At 49.6% G+C, this 22025-nt stretch overlaps 1 protein-coding gene across 2 annotated transcripts in view; it reads right to left on the bottom strand.

The window, feature by feature from the left end:
• Positions 1-5497: 5497 nt before the first annotated feature.
• LRRC75A (leucine rich repeat containing 75A) overlaps positions 5498-22025 on the bottom strand; it is a 67462-nt gene continuing 50934 nt past the window's right edge. For both annotated transcript variants that reach the window (XM_048068025.2, XM_048068026.2), the window contains exon 4: positions 5498-7678. In XM_048068025.2, the coding sequence (XP_047923982.1) occupies positions 7075-7678 (604 nt within the window). In that variant the 3' untranslated portion in view covers positions 5498-7074. The remainder of the gene's footprint in view (positions 7679-22025) is intronic.

The raw sequence follows: 22025 nt of genomic DNA, 5'->3' as shown, positions 1-22025 counted from the left end.
GTTTGCATGTGGTGGAGGGGAGCTGTGAGCTTGCAGGCAAGTGCAGCTTCCCCCAGAGCTGCTGGAAAATGACTTAGCCTTTGCATTCATAATTGAACAGGCAGGTGTGTACAGAGGAGATGAAAGAAACAAATTAATGGTGAAGCTCTCCTATTGGAAATGCATGCGTGAAGGTAGCTCTGAAGCAGATGCCTCCTATTTTGTGTGTTTGGAGACGCAGCCACCTCTGAGGTTTTATGCCTGCACTGCTACGTGCGGGATTCAACAGGAGTTTGTTTGGTAGGAGCTGGGTTAGAGTGTACCGGAGCATGGCGTGCACTGTGCTCGAAGATAGACTCTGCTGCCAGCTTACATTTCATTTATATCAGGAGCTGAAATTGCAGGTCTTGCCTGGAGATATAGCAGGACAAGAGGCAGTTGCAAAAGAGGAAGAGGTAGGCTCATTCCCATGGCAATGTACCTAGATTTAGTTATAGCCAACGTCCCTTCCCTTTTCTTGTAGTATTGCATATAACCAGTCTGAGTCCCTGTGTATCTATTCCAGGTATTTATACCTGGAGGACAGACGTGCCTGTAGTAAGATATTCCAAGGTCTAATTCTAGCTGTGATTTCCACTAACAACTCACTGAGGGATGTAGTGTGCAAGAGGGCTCCTAAAGAGCCGTGCTGACAGCTGGTTCCCCAGCCAAATCCGCCAGATGCAGCTTAGCAACCCCTTCCTGAGGGCTGAAACAGGCTGCACGGGTTTACTTTCTCCTCAGAACTAATAAAAAGGCAAAGAAGAATAAACGGTGGCACACAAGCCACAAAATCAATAAGCTATTAGGAGGCAGAAAACCCGGCAAATGGATTTAGAAATCTGCGCAAATAATTAAGGGTGGTGTTGAACGAATCACATCTTTTTTGACTATATTAAACCAGGTTTTCAATTTTATGTAAAGCCATAAGCTCACCCAAAGGTAAAACAACTGTCTTCTCTGCATATTTACAGGAGAGAAGATAGAAAACGTAGGCCCCATTGAGCCTAGAAACAAAGCACCTCCAATTCCCTGTGGAACAGTAATTGAGTCATGGGCTTAAGCGCTTTTCATGCAAGCTGTCAGCACTGTGTTCCCAAACATGGGTCCAGCTTGGGATCCCAGGCCCCTCCAGTCCTTACAGTTAGCAGTCTTCATGCAGTTTGTCCTGGTAAATTCTGCACTAGTGATTTGTTAACAGTAATGCCCCAGCCACGTGGATTAAATATTTTCTTTCCCCACCAGCTCAGTGATTATGGCTGCTCAAAGAAATACGCTAAGCAATTTAGTGGTAGTATTCCCAACAAGCACCCAGCTCAATACAAAACACACATTTTGGTTGTTCGGCTTATTTTTTGGCTATTCTTTCATGATGTTTAGGAAAAGTGGTCTTTGAAGGCATTATATAGAAAGAAGACACTTAGGAGTCACTTTTGTTGGTCGTTAGTTTTGAGTGCGTGGTGAAAGATGCTGAGCTGTCCCTGGGTTTTGTCCTCTAGTCAGAGCAGTGTTTGGGTCGTGGATTAAATTGACTCCCATATTCTTAGTCCTTTGCCTTTATACAGCTCTAAACCATCTGCAAATACTATTAGCTGTTTTTCCACTTTTAACTGTTCAAAAAACAAATATTAAGTCACAGGAGGCATTTATGTCCTGTAGTCACTGGTTTGGAAGGAGCAGACAGACGAGAAGGGGTATCTCGGGGTAAAAGATCCTGAAATCCTCCTTTCCACTATGTATGTTCAAAGTACAGCTCTAAGCTTCGTGCTAGGTGGTTAATGCAATATTTATTTGGTTAAAAAAAAAATGTCTACAGTCCTTGCACAAAACAGACGCCCCCACCCTGAAATAAAATTTTACCTTAAACAGGTTCTGCCTTTTTTTTTCCTTTTCTTTGCAGTCAACAAACCTCCAGCTGATACTAAACATGATTTTCACTGTATTTATTTTAACTAAAAAAAAAAAAATATTAAGGAAAATCTAGTTGAAGATCTATTCTGTTTCTTCTCAAGGCAAGCTGAAACAAAATACAAACAAAACCCAGGGAAAGCAAAACCCGTGCGTTGTCTTTCCTTCCCTCCGACCTGCAGCAGAGCTGCTCAGGAGCCTGGCACGTGGCTGTGCCGCTCTGGGACTTGGCAAGCTCCAGCCCAAACTGATTTCCACGCGATTTGAGGCTTTCTTTGGAACTGCAGCAGCATTGCTGGAGGCTGCTTCGCTCCGTGCTCCAGCCTTATTAGGTATGCCAGCAGCATGCACAGCGTGGAAAATAAGATAAAGAAAGAGGGCACTGGGGTGTGTGGGTGGGCAGACCTCCAGGTTCGGGGCCCAGCAGCCAGGCTGGGCCCATTATCTGGGACATGGTTCGTACCCTCCCAGGGGAAATCATGAGAACAGAGGCTGGAGGAAGTTAGGGAGCAGGCACGAGTTGTAGGAGCTCAATAATGAATGTTAATTTGTCCAAAATCAGTTTAAGCGTGTTTGCTTGTCGCTTCCAGAAAAGCCGTGTCCCAGCGGATGCCATTTTGGCACCTATTAAACCCCCCCAAGGAACCTTTGTGCGTTATTGCCTGTCTCGGAGCTGCCTTGCTGCATCTTCGCCATGGGCTGACGTAGGAGAAGACGAGGAACCCGCCAGGCGCTTCCCTCTGGGGCTTGTTGGCAGCCTGAAATTTGTCTCAAGTCGCCGTGGGGCATCTCCCCAGGGGCAGGCACTACGCTGCGGGAGGAGGCCTTGGATGAGTAACAGAAGCGGTTTATATTTATTGCAAAGCAGAAGCGTTAAATAACTTCCAGCAGAGACAGCTTTACTGGTGCTCGGTAGACATGAAATAAGGAGAAATTCAGCCATGTCTCTGTCTTTTTTCTGGTGGTTCCTGTAAGGGATCAAATGCCTTTTCCTAGGATGTCAGAAGGTGGTTTCAAGGCCTTGGTGCAGGGCAGAAGAGCAACCCCAGCCACGATATTTTTCAGATGCACTTACACTTGCACTGCCAAAGGCTGGTTTTCCACCCAGGCACTGCATTTCACAGGCATGATAGAGCTGTGATTGCAAGCAAAGGCTGCTCGCCCACCCCAGACCCAATAGGGTCCCTTCCACAGGGGTTACAATGCGCTGGGGCAGGGCTTGTTTCTAAGCACCTGCTGCAGGAGAGCCCTGATCCTGGCTGGGACCTCTAGTGTTGTCATAAGCATCAAAACAACACCATACATCAGGGTTTTTTTAGACTGTGGTCAGAGAGAAAGGGAAATCTATCAACAGGAAGGGACGTTTGCTCCCTGAAATGTGGGAGATGGTTGATGGGCTGGGAAGGGGAGGGTGGCCTGACCCAGCCATCCCCGCTTGCAGGAGCCTGGTCCTCACCACTGCTCAGTGTTTGCCATCTGGCACCTTTTTTATGTTTGTTTGTCCTTCTGGGCCCTGACGTGTTTCAGCGTCAGCCTTTTTGCTCCGGCAAGGAAAGCGATTCCAGCAAGAACCGTGCACATCTGAACTGCAAGGTCATTTTGGTTCAGAGCTACCTGAACAGCAAGGACTAAAGCCACTCTGGTTTCTGGCTGTGCTTGCTCGGTGTTTTGTATGTAAACCAGGTAGCCCTTAAGGGATAATAGTTGCTTTTCCAGATGCCACTATAAACGTTTTTGCCTATCAGCTGAGCTCCAGCAGCCTGCGCGCGATCTCTGGGCCTGGCGTTAAACACACCAGCGTGAGCTGCCAATAAATAATGCAACAGATTCCCCTAGCCAGGACTTTTTCTTCTACTAATAAGGAGAAAAAGACGAGGCAGCAGGTAGCGTGGTTCAGCAGCTGACAGCTTTAGCCTAACCTCCTCCTGGTTGTTACGCAGACAGTTTTCTCATCCCACGCGCTGTGGGTGGGATTTGCCTGGGTCTCGCTCGTCTCCCTTCTTGTGTCCTGCATCAAAATCCCCCCCAGAGGCATCTTCTCCCTGGGAAAACTGCATCCTGCAAATCCTCCTTTGCTCCTACCCATTTCTTTTCGGTTTACCCAGGTGCAACTGAAGCACTCCTGCAAGAGTGGATTTTCCTTGCAATACCCATGGAATTTGTGTAGGTTTTGTTATGGCCTGGCTCCCGCCACCACAATCGCCCCCCAGCTGCTGAGTTAAGCCACGGGTGGAAAAGTCCTGGCTCTGTGCGTGGCCTGGCTGAGGGGTGTGGAAGGAGAAGCCGTGCAGCCTGCTTCCCCAATATGTTTTTATGAACTTTTTATTTTAAGGTGGGCATTTCCCACCCACCTTGATGACAAATGACCTCAGTCAGCTTTCATAATCTACAGCAGTGATTTTCAGTACTCAAATCCTCATTCTAGGGCCAGTTAAGAGCTTCTGTCCAGAGCAAGCAGCCCCCTATAGCATGGGAAACATTGATAGTGTGTGGGGCAAGCTCCAGGCTTGTTCTGCTGCTGGTGGCTGGGCAGGGAAGCAATCTCATGGCATGGTCTCAAAAAACCTCACGCTTCACTGAGCCCACAGGATCAGCATCATGCTGAAGTGCAATAAATGGCTAATTAACCTAACCCACACTGCAAGGAAGAGACAGAGTAGCTAAAGCCCTGTTGGTTTTATGACAATGCTGTCTCTTAGAGCCGTGTTATTTTTCTTTTCCTGTGACAGTCAGTAATGTGGTGCAGGCTTCAGCATGCACGAATATTTCAATAAAAGGCCCTTTCCAGTTATTTCCCTGTCTCAGAGGAGATAAATTTTTCTGGACACAGTGACGCTGGTGCAGCCTGTCCGTGCTGGGAGAGCAGAGCTTGCTCTCATGGTGTAAGGACAGGGGACGCGGGGGCTCTCCAGAGGCTTGTCCTTTGCACAGCAGCCCTGGAGATAAATGCAAACCAGCTCCCGATGAGTTTTGCAGCATGTAGAAGCTCAGCCGGGGGGAAAATACGGCTGGAGCAATGGGCTTGATGCTTTGTGTCAGTGAGGGAGTTCAGTGTACACAGGATAAATAAAAGATGCAGCTCTCTAAATGCAAAGTAGCTCTGGTTTTTGGATTTGCACAGCCAGACTGGGGGGGCCAGGTGGATGCTGAGGCCCCAGGCAGCTGGTTCCTGTGCAAATACTTAGCAGAAACTAAAAGCTGTGCAGCAGGGAGCTTGTGATTTAAATAATTTAAACAGAGGGGGGGGACCTGGGCTGTGCACAGGAGGGAGGGGAGCAGTGTGGTGAGCACTGGGGTACCAAGAGAGCTCTTGCTCATTTCTTACATATAAAATAAGGATGGCCATCCGTCTCCATCACCTCCCTTGCCCCCGTAATGTACTCTGAACATACTGAATCCAGCCCATGAACAGGACTGTTTGTTTCCTCTTTTGATTCTTTGCTGAGACCTGGAGAAAGCAGAGGCACTGTGCTCAGCACCGTGCTCAGCACTGCTCTGCCCTGCGGCCGTGGGTGCGCTGGGGCACTGGAGTGCTGGGCAGCCGGCTGTGCAGAGATCTCAGTGCTACCTCTTTACTAAACATTGTCATTTATTTTGATTATGGATAGCTCCTTTATTTCAAACAGAACAGTTCATTCACTGCAAAGATTCTTCATGCCTGTTGGAAAGAGTTAGCATTAAAAAAAAGAGGCTTGGATACATGCAAATCATACTGAACTTTGCCAAATGTAGTAAAATGAGTAGCAGAGTTTCTTCTAAGTTACCTACTTGCATATGGAGGAGAAACAACAACCAACAGCATGAACGCCCCTGGAAATGGTGTGCAGCTTCCTGTGCAGTGATGTTAAACAAAGAGAACCCAAGGAACGATCAAAAAGTCTGTTTACAGCCAGAAAAATCAAAGCCAGAGGGTCACTGCTCCGAGGCAGAAAATGATGCTGCAAGGCTGGTCAGGGGAAGGGCTGTGAATGGATACAGAGGGGCTCCCTCTCAGCAAGGGGAGTCCTGTTTGGTCCTTTGAATGGGAGGGGAAGTATTTCCCACTTTCCTGCCCTCCCCCAGGTTTTAGGATCAAATGAAAATCTGGTTCAGAAGCCAAAGTGCGTTCCCATGCTGATGCTCTGTTGTGATCTGTTTTCCATCCAAAAATAAAATCAATGTCTCTTAAAAACAAAAAACAGAGCAAAACAAAACATTTTACAAACAAAGCACTTCTGGTCCAGGGTGGGGTTGAACACAGCCAAGTGACCCAAAAACCTTTCTGAGGCTTTGAGGCTTCGGCTGGCCGCATCCATCCAGTCCTGAATGGCGGTGATATAGGGGAGAAAACCCCAGCGGTTGGGTTTTTTTTTTTCTTTTATAAACCTCTGGGATTGTGGCCTCTTCTGGCAGCAACAGCAACGAGCATGAGCTGAGCCCCAGCTCCGGACTTCACAGCTCACTCCCCGGGACAGACCGAGTGCCCTGGTGCCAGCTCCAGGTACCGCATGGGAAGCCCTGGAGACATCACAGCAGCAAGGCCGGTGGGAAAGGGGATTTTACAGCCAAATAAACCCCGGGCAGGCAGCGGGGCCAGCCCAGTTCTGGTAAGGCTGGAGAGGGCAGCATCCAGGCACGGGATCTAGCTCTGCGCCAGCACCAGGAAGGCAAAGCCCTCCCGTGGGGCTGGCACGCTGGTAGCAGGAACATCCCCTCTTAGTGTGCGATCAGGCTTTGGGCTCGTCTCACCAGGCACGCTATTCAGCAGCAGCTCCTGAAGTCGGAGTGGGAGAGGTCTGAAGTCCTGCTGTGGCATCTGTCTGACCAGCCGGGATCCTGTAAGACCCGGTCACCTTCCTTCTCCGGTTCTGTGCTCTTCTAAGGGCCTTGTCTTACACCACCTTGACGATGTGTTTTTAAGGAGTTAAAAAGCATAGCACTAACGTTTAAAAATACCCGGCCAGCTTTCCTACAACGTAAATATTCACCGCCATCCCGTCCGTGTGTTCGTCAAGAAGAACGACGTCGACGTTCATCGCAGGGGAGGCAGGCGACGCTCTGCGCTCCCAGAGCATCCCAGCCGCCTGCGCCCACCCTCTGCCAGGACTCCCGTTGTGGAGGTCTCGGGTTTGCCACCCCTGCCCAACGCGCCCACTGCGGAGCCGAGCATCACGTCTGCGGCGTGGCGGCGCCTTGCTCCGAGCCAGGCAGCGTCCCAGCCTCCACCGTCCTGTCCGTCGGCTGAGAGCCTGTGCTGTCGGTCGTGCCCGCTCCGGTTTTATCGCCCTCGTCGGCTCGCAGGTCCTCCTGGCTCTCGGCCCGGCCATCCTGGCTCTCCAAATCGCTCACCTGCCCCTCGCCGAACTCCAGGATGGTCGGCAAGTTGCCTTGCTTGGGGCATCGTCTCTTGAGGCTGACCAAGAAGGGCTGGGGCAAGGAGAAGATGTCCACATTGTTGCCGAGGTCGATCCAGGTGACGCTGGGGAACTTTTTGGGGTCCTTCAGGGTTTCGGTGAGGTCCCGCAGGATGGCTTTGGTCAGCCGGTTGCCGTTGAGGGAGAGGGTGGTGAGGTGGGGCAGCACGCAGAGCGCCGGCAGCAGCTGCAGCAGCATCTCGTCCGTCAGCTCGGTGAAGCACAGCTCCACCGTGTCGATGTGCTCCGAGCTGTGCTGCAGGTAGGACGCGATGCGCTCCAGGTCCTTCAGCGTCAGCGGGATGCCCGACAAGTCCACCGTGTTGTCCTGCGGCTTGCCCATCAGCACGGCCTTCAGGCTGCAGGGGAGGAAAAGGAGAGGGGTGTAAATGTAGGGGGCATCTCTGCTTGGAGCCTCCCGCAGGGCAGGACTGTGCATTATTTAGGTGAGATGTTCACCTGGGGGTAACAACCCGTTCTCTGGAGGCCAGGGGTGTTTTGTGCACCTGGCGGGGATGTTTCAAAGCTGATTATAGGCAGAAGATGGTCAGAAACAAACAAAGCACATTCAAACACCATAATTCAGAAAAAGTGTGTATTTCTTTCCCATGTCCACTGCAAAGCCTATGGAAAAAGCTGATTATCCTGCTGCTTTTGAAGATGTAAGAAGCCAAAAACTGTAATGAAACCCTTGCTTAGATGGACAGGAACTGCAGCTTGTGTCAGTGCTGGTGTAACACGCCTCGCAGCGGTGATTATGCAGCTCATTCAACAGGAGGACGGGGTTTTGTCCTCTTGGCAGTACAGGTGGGAAACTGAGGCCCCAAAACAGAAAGAGTTTAGCCCAAGACAGCAAACGTGGGCTTGCCACCTCCAGGGCTGGGTGATGAGATCCCGCACCGTCAGCATGTTAGAGCTAGGCTGCCTCCTCAGCCTTGCTGCCGGGGAGATGAGCGCTGCCGCCAAATCCTCAGATAAATGAGTGAATTCCCATGATGGCCCTACAGAGACTCATTAGCCCAAGCTCGACTGGGGCTTCACATGTCAATTTATCTTCCAAAGCGAATCAAAGAACACATCTACAATCAGGACCTGTCGGCAGAGGATCGCTGCTGAGGGCTTTCTGTTGATGAATTATTCCGAGTGAATTAGGAGGCGGGGAGAGCCCTGTGCATGCTAATTGCTCCTGCCAGCTGGGTGAGTTCCCTTTTCTCATCCGCTGCCGTGGCACAAGCATGATCTTCTCGCTAAAACCTGCAGAAATTTTGCCTTTTGTTATATCCTGAGCTGGGCAATGTTTCTGCCCAGCTCCTGTTGGTTTTTCCTGCTGAAGGTGCAAACCAGCACTGACTCTGCTTTTGCAGAGCAAGCTTACCGACTCCAAGTGTGTCTGCTCTGGTGCCAGCACACGTTGGTGGACATTTGTACTGCACGGCACGGGAAGGTGTTTTACGTCTCGTCCCACCACGTCCAACCCGAACCATGGGCTGTGTGCAGCCAGCTGGTACCTGCGGGGCCTTGCCGTGAGGCATCCCACAAATAACCCAGCTCAGGAACGGTAAATTGTGTCGAGTTTCATTTCTGTTGAGGGAACACCTCACAGGAAAGAACCGAATTCCTTTTTTATTCATGGGGCCCTGATCCCTTTATGGGCTCCCATAGACCAGTGCAAGCTTCATGCTGTAATACAGAGGCACCTGCCTGCCATGCTGCAAGCAAAATGACTGAATTTCACCCAAACTAGGCTGTGAAATGTTAAGGCCTCCTTAAGGAAATCAAATTTTCCCTCTCTTCATGCTCCAGAAACTGCTCAGCTGCTCCGTATGTGTGAGAGGTGAGACCAGGCGGGACACCGGAGGCACCTAGGGACCACCGCGCGTCTTCCCGAGAAACACAGGGGTGGCTCTAACCCCAATGGCAGCTGCACGAATTAATTCCCCACCCTGAAAACGTGGGGTTGTGCAGCAGTCAACCAATTCTTCCAGCCACCATTAAGACGAGCGTTTGACTTCTCAATAACCTAATCCCAAGTACCCGGGAGACCGAGGGTAATTTTGAGCCCTGTTCCTGCCTGGCAGAGGAAAACCCTTCAGATATGTGACGGGGAGCGCAAGGCAGGGTGAGCATCCCGGAGCAGCACGGTGTCTGCAAGAGGTGCTAGACAGCCAAGGATCGACTCCATCTGCCAGCACTTTGCCTGTCACCAGCTGCTGCGATCTAGCCATAAGAAAAGGCCAGGCTCGATGCCGAAATAAAGTCATTGCCACCAGGAAGGGTCTCCCCAAAAATCCTTTCTGCTCCTGAAGCCGGAGTTAAGCCCAGTGGGAACAAGCAGACCTGGTCCAGTCTGAAACCTTTACAAAGGAATTTAGAAAAATGATGTGTTTGTTTTGCCATCTAGAAATCAGGCTTGGAGGGTGTTGACCATACACCGGAGCTTTGCAAATGATGTGTTTAAATTATTTCATTGTGTGGGCAATCTCCCAGAATATTTGCCTCCTCCTCTGGGAGGTGTTTTCTGCTGTCTCCAGCTCTTCAGGCTCCTCTGCTCTGTGCCACCATAACGTCAGGAACCATCAGGCCCTGTCCTGCAGCATCTCAGTGCTTCACCGTGAGCTCAGGACCCTTGATGGGAAGCCCTGGGAGGCTGGGGGAATGGCAGACATCTGGGCTGCTGTGAAGAACCACCGCCTGCACCAGCCTGCCACAGTCCTGCCCCCAGGGCCGAGCACGAGACGTGTTGTTCAGCGGCAGTGGGGACAGAGCAATCCATAACGGAGCCTTGAGAACAGAAGCTGGGAGAAAAGGGCCATATCCTGCACGGTTAGCTAGGACACTGAGGTGATGGATGAGCTCAGAAGGGGCAAGAGCAAATAAGGAAAGCCAAAACAGCTGGAGGCAAAGGAAATGCTATTGTCTTCTGAATGCAGCACCAGGAGCAAGGAAACCAGAGAGCTGACACGTGGTGGGGTTTTGTGTATTATATTTAATATGGGGGTTTGCTTCTCCTGCTCGGACAAAAGCCAAGAGGGTCCTGAGGCTTCCTGGGACCAGCTTTAGCCGACACCAACTGAAGCCCCAGCACAGAGCTCTGCTCCTGCCGGATCCTACACAGTAGCATGAGATTTTGGGGGTTAAAACTCAGCAACCTTCCATGGGCTCGGGCAAAACAGTGGCGAGTACAAGCCCAGATGGTTGCAAGGCTCTGCATTGCTTCGGGCAGCTGAGAGAGAGCTGAGGAGCAGAACCCAGCCCAGGCTGATGGATGAGCCTCCCTGTGCGCCGAGTGGGCTGTGCTTTCCCATAAACAGCAGCCCCAGCCTGCAATCATGCTCAGCAGGCTCTGAACCATCACTTGAGGCTTACTCACAGGCAGGCAAAGCTGATTGGAAAGCTATTTTTTTTTTCCTTTAACAAATCTTGGATCATTAAGCGTGAGCCTGTGGCTTATTGTAGGCACCCACCGGGGACAGGGCAGAGCGGGGATTGGGGCTGGGGAAAGTCTAAGGAGAGCTGCTCTTACTGTTTGTCATTATCTGCACATTTCAGCTGCCAGTTCGCCCTGGCAAAGATTATTCACACAGGCTGCTGAGCAAAAGGCTGGCCAGACAGTTTCTATAGCTTCAATCTTTTTTTTTCTTTTTAATTATTATTCATTTTGGTGCAAGATCACAATTAGAGGAACCCAGCTGGGCTCCTCTCAGCCACAAGACGTGGCTAAGAGAGGCTGTATCTGCTACACCCCATTACGTCGCTTTAAAATGAAGTGTTTTGGAGAGGGTGGATATTGGGAATTTCCCCCTGGGTGCCAGCGGGGCTGGAGAAAGGGTCAGGGCTTGGCCGGCGGGCACAGGGCTGCTGCAGCATCTGGGCTCTGGTTTCCTCGCAGCAGCACCTTTAGGCAAACAGCTTACCCAGCCTAAATACCTCCAGAGAAAAGTTGTGTCAGTGACTGATCCAAATCCCCTTCACCTGATGTGAGCCTGGGCTGCTGTGCCATAAGGATGTGTTTGAAATCAAAATTGCCAGGCTGAGCCTAAGCTTCTTTCATCCGAAGAGTTGGGGCCTCTCTTTAAAAGTGTTAGGTCGGACTTAAAGCTTACTGAACACAAGAAAATAGCCCAGGATTTGTAGGAGTAAACAGCTCTGGAAGCTCTGGTAGATATAAGAGTGGTGCCTTACCTACAGGGAGGATCAGAGCTCGAGCACAACACCCAGGAGAGCGAGAGGGTTTTTTAAAATCAGTTACAAACCCCTGACGTTTTCCCTTGTTTAATGTAAAACCTCTAATGGAGTCCTCTCCCTTGCAGCAGGACGGATCACGCAGTGCAGGAGCTGTTACTAAATGATCTGGTGCCAAGCTCCAGCGAGCACATCAGTAGCGTCCTGGAGCTCGGCAATACGGCCCCGCTAAACCCTCCCGTGCCCTGGGGGCGCGTGGCACTGCTGCGGGGCTCCTCTGTTGGTGACAGGTCGTGGGGTGCGGGGTTAGCCGAACCTTCAAACACACACCTCTGCAGGCAATTAATGAGAGCTGTAATTATCTCTTCACCAGGGCCCCTTCCACCTGTATGTAGGCAGAAAGACATTTAATTTGACATCGTTATCTCTGCATATTTTTTTTTTCTTTGGCAACAATGGAATGAAACTGATGGAATAATACATTTAATATAAAAAGAAAAAAATACATGTATTTATATGTTGGCAGACGCTTCTTTCCACCTAAGCTGACAAAGCCTAAACCACTCTTGTCTTGTAGTTGGGGAGCCCAAAGCTTGTTACACCGTGATCTCACTTCAAATAAAGGGCATAATATCCCTGTGAATAAGTGATAACCATTTAAAAGCATGTCTAAAATCAGCATTCAGGGGTTGATCCTTGCTTTATCCCCTGCATGGAGCGATGCTGCCTGCCTGCCTCCATGTGACTTTGTGTGGGCCTTCTACCCTGGCTTTAATTTAGCAAACCCAAGAAGATAACAAAGGGGGAGTGGGGATAACTTCAGGGCAGCTCTTTTTTTGTTTTGTGCTGCATTCAGTCTTGCTTCACATTTGCCTTTTTTTTTTTTTTTCTTTGGTGTACGCATACAATTCCTGCCAGCAAGTAAAACAGAATTGCTCCTTAAGGATCTATCCGTTTCCCTTGAGAGGGATTTGGCTGATAGCTACCCAAACTGATTGATTACCTTGCACAAATAGCCTTTCCACCCTGAAGATCAGCAGCCTATAGTAACCGTAGAGGAAATCTTCCCTGTCAGTGGGACAGCCCTGTCCCCGTGCTGGGGGATTGCTCGCTGCTTTGCAGCTGCCTACACTCAGTCTATCCCTCGGGAAACAAGCAAACCAACTCCAAACATGATTTAATAAAAATAGCTCTGTGGATCCTGTGAACTGTCTCACGGCAATGAGGAGGATATTATGGTAACAAACAGCTGTAAAAACTTTCATCCCTGCCATAAAGTTTGCCACAGAATGACCCCAAATCTCTATAGGAAGATTTTTACCATTACACAAATCCCAGTGAGTTGTGGTGGAGGACCACTTACACCCACTTGGTTACATCCTCCTGCTTTACGAGGCTGTTCCATAGGGGAAGACACGGCTTTCTTCCCAGCTGGAAACAGTATATGGGGTTTTGACTGCTGTAATGATAGGTTTGGGCATAAATCCATGCACTAATCCCTGATAACGCTTTGGTAGGACATGTTGCTGGGATGTGACGCTGCCCCATGCAGCCAGCCTGCTGCTTTCTGCCCGTTCCTGCAGAACCAAGAGCCGTTTTGCATGCAGCACCGGATCAGCTCACGAAATGTTCCCATGACCGAGAATGTTGATGTTTAGATCAAAGAGAATTAGAAGAAAGGGCTTTCCTCCTGGTTTAAATTCAGGCCATTTCCCTACAGCACTGTATAACTAAGAACATGAGATGCCGACGTGCCCTATAATAAAGTGCAACTGGACAATTCAGCCACTTCCTTGGAGGGCAAAGGAATCAAGAAATAAGAGAAGGCATCCCCAGAGAGTGAAGAAAAATATGTGATGTCACTGGTGAGAAAACTGTTCACAGAAATGCCAGCAAAAATCGTTGAATGCAAGATGACATCAACTTTGAAAACATGCTTCATATTTTGGGCATTTACCTTTTCCACTTTTTCCTTGTAATTCTTTTAAGGTCAAGTTGTTAAAACATCCAAGTCTGCAACATCGTAATATCTCACTGCATAAATACCACTGCCCATGTGGGGAATCTATGACCCATGGATGGATTTTTGTTGTTTTAGGCTTTACAAAATAGGTGTCAAGATTTCTGTGAATATAGAAAAATTGTTGGCATGGGAGGCAGCACTGTACACCCTGCACTCATTTCTTGGGTAAAAGACGTCTTTGATAAATGCTGTCCCGAAGTTGTGGTGTTTGGCCAAAGACAAGTTTTGAACGCATAATAATGAGTAAAACAGAGAAGATGAGGACGGACTGCTGCGGCTTAGGCTCTTCGTGCATGAGCTGTGGGACACCCCCTGACCCAGGAGCCGGAGCTCCCAGCAGATGAAAGGAGCAGCAGCCCTCCCACCTCGGGATGTAGCCCAGATCAAGGGCTTTGTGGGAGGTCTGAAGTTGACGCAGAGCTGCTGTGGCTGATAACATCGACAGTCACGTTAGGATGGTGAAAAAAAAAAAAATTGGCTGGGTTTGCATCAAAAAGTCAAAGCCGCTCGGTTCCCACCACGTCTCACGCTCACCGGCCACCGCCAACGTTCTCCGGCAGCTTCGGCACATGTGTGTGCGGCTGGGATTAGTCAATGGCTGCTTTAGCTCCTTGTTTACTGCCACAGAAAGGGTTAGGGGATTATTAACGGTGCAGTTTAAAGTCTGGTTTTCACAGCCAGAAAGATTTCACTTCTCTTCTTACAGCGATTCGGAGCAAAGAGGATTTTTTAAAATATAAAAATATGTAACTTTAAAACTCCTTCAGACCTGACCAATAAACACATTAGAAATTCCTGAGCCTTTGCTGGTAAGAGGGAAAGTACCGGTGGGGATTAGTTATTTTGATCTCTTCTCGCTCCAAGAATGTTCACGGTTCTGCTAAGGTTTGCAGTTTTCACATCGTAACGTGCCGACATCCCCATTGGTAACGTCCTGCCCCTGCTGCCAGAATCACAACCTCGAGCGAGCGCCGTGTGATGTGGGAGGGAGGCAAGGCAGACCCACAAGCCTGCAGCTCTTCATCTGCAGGCCTTGCTCCTAATTTTGCCCCTGATGTCTGACATCAAAATCAATTTTTCTGTTTATAAAATAATTCTGTCTGCTGGGAATGACATCATGCAACAGCCCTAAAGCCTATTGCCTGTTGCCATTGCTGAAGACCAAATGCTGGGCTATTTCTCTGCTCCAGTCCAGCATTTTTTAAGCCTCTAGTTAAGGGCACAGCTGGAAGGTAGGCTACAATTTTCTCTCAAATTTCCTCTTGCACACCCAGCTTTGCGTGCGTGTGTGATGCCTGCAGCTCACCTCCTCTGCGTGCCCAAGAGCAGGGGCTGCTCCAGGAATAGCTCTGTGTTTACTCGCCTTTCCTTTCCAAATCCCGCTGAATTTTCTTTGGCTCCTCACCAAGCTACACAGGCCTGTTCCTCTCATATTCTAGGCTCAAAGCTTGCTATGTGCATGGGGTGTTGGATGGGGAGAGTAATTTCTGTGCACCCAAGAGCATCCCCTGCACCAGGACCCTAGGAGGGTAGAAGAGCCGACAAGGGTCTTGGTTTTGGCCATGGTGTCTTAGTGGAAGGACTGCTGGCATCAGGAAGACCTTCATCAATAACTCCTTCCCATCATGGTTAGATAAGTCAAGTTACATTTCATTATTGAAGGTGAACATGGCTCTGTGCCTGTGTAATGTCTCCATGGACGTGTTCAATTCTAAAAGCTCATGATGCAAACAAGAAGAAAAAACATAATTTTCATCCACAGATGAGCACCTACCCTTTCCATCAGCCTCAGCTCCTGCATCTCCATCCCGCTTGATGAAGAGCCATCCACTAGAGAGCAGTGTCACCCAGCCCTTGGTGCCTAAAAGCCAGCACCTCGCCCGAGAGCGGGAAGGACACAGCCCACCCGATGTCCTCCCAGCTGTTGGGGACAAGGGACACTGCCTGTCACCCCTAGTGACCCTGACATCGGATGGCCTCCTCGTGGCACAGCCCGTGGCTCTTCAGCTGGGTTTTTATTTCACACGGGCTGAGATTTGGATTTGGAAGACCCATCTTTGGCTCAAAAAGCACCTAGGCATTCTGATGTTCAAAGTAATGTGTGCATGCAGGAAGGAACTTGGTATTTTGGGTGAGGAGTGTCTTTGGGGAGAGAGAGCTTTCAGACAAAGAGAGCAGAATTAGCAGCAAACAGTCTTTGTTTGCGGCTGGGTAATGGAACCAACATCTCCCCAGATGCCTCTGATTCCACCCTAGAGCGTGTTTCTGAGGAAGGGAAATAACAGAGAGACTTTCTTTGCATTAAACGTTTTGGCAATTTGATATTTGGTCCCTTTCTAAGGCTGACAGGTCTCAATCATGTGCTAGAATAGAACAGGAGGAAAATGATCAGGGTAATGAAGGTCAGGCAGCTTCGTGAGCAGGCAGGGGCTGGCTCCTGCACTGCCTTTCACGGACACGTGGGCTGCTGGAAGTACGAAGACTGCGTTGATTTTGGAAGCTGAGAATAAAAATATCGTCAGGCAGAAGGGAACAGACACACTGAACAGTTACTCGAATTTAAAAGGGGAAAAAACTCACGATGTTTCTGGTTTTCAGTCCAAACCACATAAATGTGACCCACCAGCATCAGCCAAGCAGAAATCACAGCTCCATTACCCAGGAACCCAAGGAAAACCCAACCGAGTCAAACTCCTGGGGCTCATGCCTGAGCTGCTGGAGAAGCAGCTGCATTTGGGGGCTATTCGGTGACCTACAGCCACTGCTGGGGTTTTATGGCAGCAGCCCCTAGAGCAGGTGGCAAGGATAAACCAAGCAAAAAGTCCGGGATGGACCAAAAGACCACCCGCTCCTTCCCATGGCCAAGCTGCTATCGGAAAACCTCTCTTCCCTGCCGCTCAGAGCAGCCTACAGCTGCGAGATCACTGCTGCGCCAGTGTCACTGCATCACCGTGGTATTTAGCAAAAGAACCCAATTAAACCTTTAAAAGCAATGAGATTCTCAGAAAATGAAGTGCTGTTAGCCGAAGAAGCAACTTGATAAATATCTCCAGCAGGGATAATTAAGCAGAAGAATGGCTTTCATTTGCATGTCGCACAGCCAGCTCCTCGTCATGGTCCAGAGCCGAGGAGGCAGGATAAAGTGTTTTGGAAAGCGACGGCCTTACTCATTGCGAGAACCACCATTTATGTGTTACACGAAGAGGGATTTTTCCCAACTTGTTTTTAATTTCCTGCTAAACAAAATTCTAAAAATAAGCCTTTGGCATCCATCAAAATGCTTTGCTATAATTATAGCCCTATTTAACTTCTTGTAGAAAAATGTAAATATTGCGCTGTTGGAGTACTCCATTTTTCTTCCCTCCTTATCGCCGAAATGAAATGTATTTATAACCTCCTTCCTATGATACATTTTGCACTCAACAAACCTGCATTTTCCTATAGACAAACCGTGCTGGAATATTTCCAACAAACTCTACTCCAGTGTAATAAGAAACTGCAGCTGACGCCCCATTAATAACATGCATTTGCAGGAAAGGCAATTTGCACTACTGCCAACAGAAAAACAATCAAGAATTTAAAAGAAAACAACATGTTGGGATTGCTGCTTCTGTAAATGACCTCCTGGAATAGAATTTGACCAGAATAAGAATTTGTTCAAGTTTACATTAGAACAAACAATAAGAATACTTTCTTTAAATTCCAGCACAGAAAAAAAAAAAAGCAAAAAAAAAAAAAAAGCAAAACAAAAAAAAAGCTGAAAAAGCTCTTGGAAAGGGACTTTTATGATTAGGTATATTAAAAATATCCAAGTCCCTATTGGATTTACATGAGCAGCTCCCCATTACAGAGAAGGGAGGCTGATGTGACTGGAAAAAAAAAGACCTTTGAATCAGGTTTTAATTCTCAGTGACCAAAAGAAAGAGGCCACAAGAAGAGAAATCATTAGTAAATCGCTCATAAAAGCACACAATTTGCTGCCAATGTATTTAAAACAGTTCCAAAACGGTGAGTTGAAAGGAAGAGGAGGAGAAAGGAAAGGACCAGAGAAGGTAGGAGAAAGGCAGGGGCTGGGCTGGGAGGCCTTGACTGCATGGAGGCCTTGTCCGCATGTGGGTGGAAGGGGCTGGCATTAATTATCGTCGTCCCTTCCTGCCTGGGAAAGGAACAACCACGGTCACACAGGGTGGCCTGAGGGGCATCGTCTCTGTGCTGTGGGTCTCTGGGTTACAGCAGTGCCTGCACCCACTCCTGCCTCTTGTAGGCCTCAACCGTGCCCCTTGGGGCGTCGAACGCCACAAAAAGCTCAGGAGAAGCTTGCAGAGAACTGCATGCACGAAACAGTAAAGGATTTCCCTGAGGTTCACCCGTTGCAGAGCCTGGTTGTGCTTCCTGTTCCTTGACATGGGTTACATTCCGTCAGTGCGAGGGGAAGGAAAATGGGATCGTTGTCTGGGGTAGGGGAGGGAGAAAAGCTTCAACTCTGCTCCTCCAGCCCAGTTTCTCATCAGAAACCAGCCCAAGGAACCAAAAAAAAAAAAAAATAATTCCCTCTCCCAACTGCTCTTCCTGCAATTAGGGAGTGATCAGCTGCCAAAGTGTGTGCCTGGGGCTTCGCTTTCCCTAAACTGTTTATTTTATCAGAGCACAGATCACATTTGGAAGAGTTTAGGCAGGCAGGGGTCCCCCGTTGCCTCTGCTCTGTGCTGATGAGAGCCAGAGCGCCAGAGGCGGCCGCCAGCCCGGCTCCCCGGGGCCCTCCTTCTTTCTGGGGCTGCCTTGGGCTGATGGCTTCCCTGGGGCCAGGCCGGGGAGCCGAGGGCACCCGGGCACCTCTGTTAGCAGGATCTGCACAGCAAGAAGGGCTCCATCGCCAGAGTGACCAGCTGCCAAGCAGAGAGGCGAGAGGCAAATAGAGAAAGCCACGGTGAAAGGCAAATAAAGAAAGCCACGGTGAATGCCCTTCACCTAATATTTGCTCTCGTATTTCCCTCTAACAGACCCTTTCCGTGAGCCCAGGGTGGGCAGAGAGCAGCCGCTGCCATTTCTGGGGACGCAACGCCAAACGAAAGGAAGCAGGCGTCGCCCAAAGCAAACATGCTCCTCCAGCAGTGCTTCATTGCTGTTGGCAGATTATTGCCCCGCTCCCGGAGGGGATTTCAGCCTTCATCTCCCCTAAAAAGATGAAAAGGGAGCGAATATCAGAGGAGACGTGGGCTGCCAAGACTTCCTTTTCAGCCGGGCAGAACGGAGGTAACCTGATACACTGCTCCGTCCAGCACGCCAGCAGCACTCGCCCAGCTCCCGCAGTCTCTCCTGTGCTGCACATTGTGCTGGACAAGCAGGAAAACCACAAAAACCTTCCCTGAATTTTCCCTAGCTGGCTGTTTAACCTACTTGCTTTTCTGACACGAGACAGGCCCTGTTATCGGCTGTATCATATGCTGCGCTGCAGGGAGCTTTAGGAGAAAACAATGAATAAAACCACAAGCAAAGCACCCTCTCCAATTCAGCTTTCTCAATGCAAACATTTTGCCCTTTTTTCTCTTTTCTGTACCCATCAGTGATGACATTTCATGTTGCTGTGCTCTGAGCTGTTAGAGAATGAGTGATGCTGGAGAGATCAGCATATATCTTTCCAAGGTAACTTGCCCATACTGTGTGGACGCATCAATATATTTTTTCCAAGTCGCAGCCTCATCGCCTTGAGGATGGTGAGACACCTTTTAACCACCAGTGGCCTAAAGGACCCAAAAGCTGATTAAAGCAGGGGTGGCAGGAGGGGACTCGCTCCAGTTGTGCATTTGTCTCTTAGCTGAGATGCTACTGAGGAAAAATCCTCATCTTCTGGCAGCAAGGTGAGACGTGATTGTCGTGAGAGACTGAGCAGGCTGGGAGGCCACCACATGAGGACAGCTTCCTCCACCCCAGAAAAGAAAAAACAATCTAGTGCTAACCCTGGACAACGGGAGGGTGAAACACCCGGAGAAGCATAGCGTTACCCTGGGCTCCTTGCTGGACAAATAAGAAACTAATTTTGGGCCTGAATGTCCCATTATTTAAGGGGTGTGCCCAGCTGCCACATGTTGGCAAGAGTCACAAAAGCCAAAGCTGCTAACTGAGAGCCTGGTCGGGATCTGAGCTCTGCAGTTTGGTCTCCCTGCTAACAGGGGTGCTGCCCAGCCCCTCCTTGGGGTGCAGAAGCTGCATCGCACTGGGCTGAGTGCTGCCATGGGGCTCGACCATCCCCACTGGGCCCACGCCAGAGGGCACTTTTTTTCTGTTTTCCTCCACCTTTTGGCCCGTTGAGCCAAGGGAATACGCCACGTCTAATTACGAAGCCTTCGACTTGGAAGGGACGAGTCCCATCTGTGTCTGGGTCACCGCGGGGCGAGCTGGGACCTCAGGGCCAGGCTCCCAGAGGACGACACCGCTTCCAGCGCTCTCATCAACCCCAGCATTTGCATCCTAATTTTAAAGCATTATTTTCATGCAAAGAGAGCAGCAACAAAACCGAAAAGCTGATCAGAAGCGGGAGCCCCGAGGTTCGGCTCCGTATGATGCATGAGCTCATTGAGCACTTCATTTACTGCTCCTAATGACGCACAACGTGAAAGGGCTGAAAAAAACAACCCGATGCACTATCAAAGCTTCACCATAAAGCTCAGTTCTCCTAATTGGCAAACGTAGCCGGGGGCTGCCCAGGAGCCAGCCACACCGGGCAGTTTCTTGCAAGGTGGCGGGCTGAAAAAAGGAATAAGGTAACAGGGTTTGGACAAGACAAGTGGTCACAGGGTGCCTTGAGGACTTCCAAGGCAGGGAGGAAGTGTGGCGGGGGGGATTAATTATCTCGCCAGCCGATTCCTCCTTTAATAACAATTTCTACTAGATGCTTTCCTGAGTTTTGAGGATAGATTTAAACAATCACCGCAATGTGCCGAAAGCAAATCTAATTTCCACCTCCCCAGACGCAGAGGAAGTGGAGGACTAGTTATTAAAAAACACAAAATCACACCTTTAACAGTCAAAGGCCTTTTCCTAATCAGGCACAGAACAAAAAAATACATTCAGGGAGCAAGATGCCACCAAGGGCGTGCAGGGATGTCAGTGGGGCTGCTGGTCCTGCTCCCACCATACCCGCTGCTTACCCTCTTTAGTCTTCCTAAGGGGAAAAAGGGAAGGACCAGAGCATGGCTCCAGCTCCCTTCAAGCCAATTATCACCTAGGAATGTTCCCTCTGAGAAAACTGAATTATTTCTTAGTGTGCTGGGGGGAAGGAGGATGAGGACGGAGGCTGGGAACCGAGGTTTTAAGGCACAGGTCGTGCTGGTGACTACCTGAAGCTTTTAGGCTGGGGCAGGTTAAGCAGTGTGAGCCAGCTCAGGAGAGCACGCAAGCAGTGAGGAAAGCCCTGGTGCTGTAAATCACCTCGTTCCACTCTTGCTGCCAGGGAAGATTTTTTTCTCCTTTAGGCTATTTTCTAGTACTTCTGGCTGTCGGTTCATTTGTTCAAGCAGGGAACAGCAAAGGCGATTCGAGCATTTGTCAGAACCGGTATTCATCAGTGGAAAAAAATAAACGGTGCTCCACTGTTTGGGTTAATTGTTTTAAATTCTGGAGCATCCCAGTAGGCTTGCAGAGGGCAACACACGGGGTAAGGGCTCATTTTACAGTGATTGAATGGAAAACCTTAAGCCCCTTCCAACGCTACATCTTGCCCTGCAGCACGTACCCGGATGGCATTTCAATATGCATGCATAATTTACAGTTTAGCTCCAACAAGCTTAAAAAATCGGTCTTTGTTAACGCCGGCACTCTTTGGCTGAGCAAGGTGAGCAGGGGCTGGAGGCAGCTGCAGTGCTGGGGAAGCAGCCGCAGCATCACTGCGATTACACAGCCGTCAGGGACAGCCTGCACCAGCCAAAAAACAGCCAAAAAGCCAGTGGGAGCAGCCCAGCGAGCCAGGGCGAGCTGCTGCAGGGCTGTGTGGGTGAAGCGGACACAAGGCAGAAATTTGAATCAATGGAAACCCCTATTTGCCATGCATTTCATTTGAATCCGGTGAGCAGTTGCAGGAACAAGCACCATGCGTTTGCATGTCCTGTGCTCCGTAAACAAGAGATCCCAAATGCTGCACGGGGAAGCACGGAGATGCTGAGCCAAGGGCATCGAGCCCCACTGCAGGGCACGACTCTGACAGTCCTGCATGACACTGGGCAGCTGGTGTGGGATGCACAAAGCCAAGTCCCAGCCAAAATCAACGCTGGCTGCTGCTTTCTTGCAAAGTGTCCCTGCCAGGAGTTACTTCAGGCAGGAGAAACTCCTCTGAAGAGGTGCTTTTTGTCCATAAGCAAAGGGGTGCTGGCTGTAGGAGCGATCTCTTTGTGGCCAAGGCAAATTCCCTATTTCCAAGGCAAATTACACCAATTTGAATTAGTCCCAAATGCTCTCAGGTTGGTTGGCGGCTCAACAGACCTCACGTGGCACAAAACCACGCTGCA

Source organism: Anser cygnoides, chromosome 18 (assembly GCF_040182565.1).
Source record: "Anser cygnoides isolate HZ-2024a breed goose chromosome 18, Taihu_goose_T2T_genome, whole genome shotgun sequence".
NCBI classification, from domain to species: domain Eukaryota; kingdom Metazoa; phylum Chordata; class Aves; order Anseriformes; family Anatidae; genus Anser; species Anser cygnoides.
This window is presented reverse-complemented; position numbering and strand designations above follow the sequence as displayed.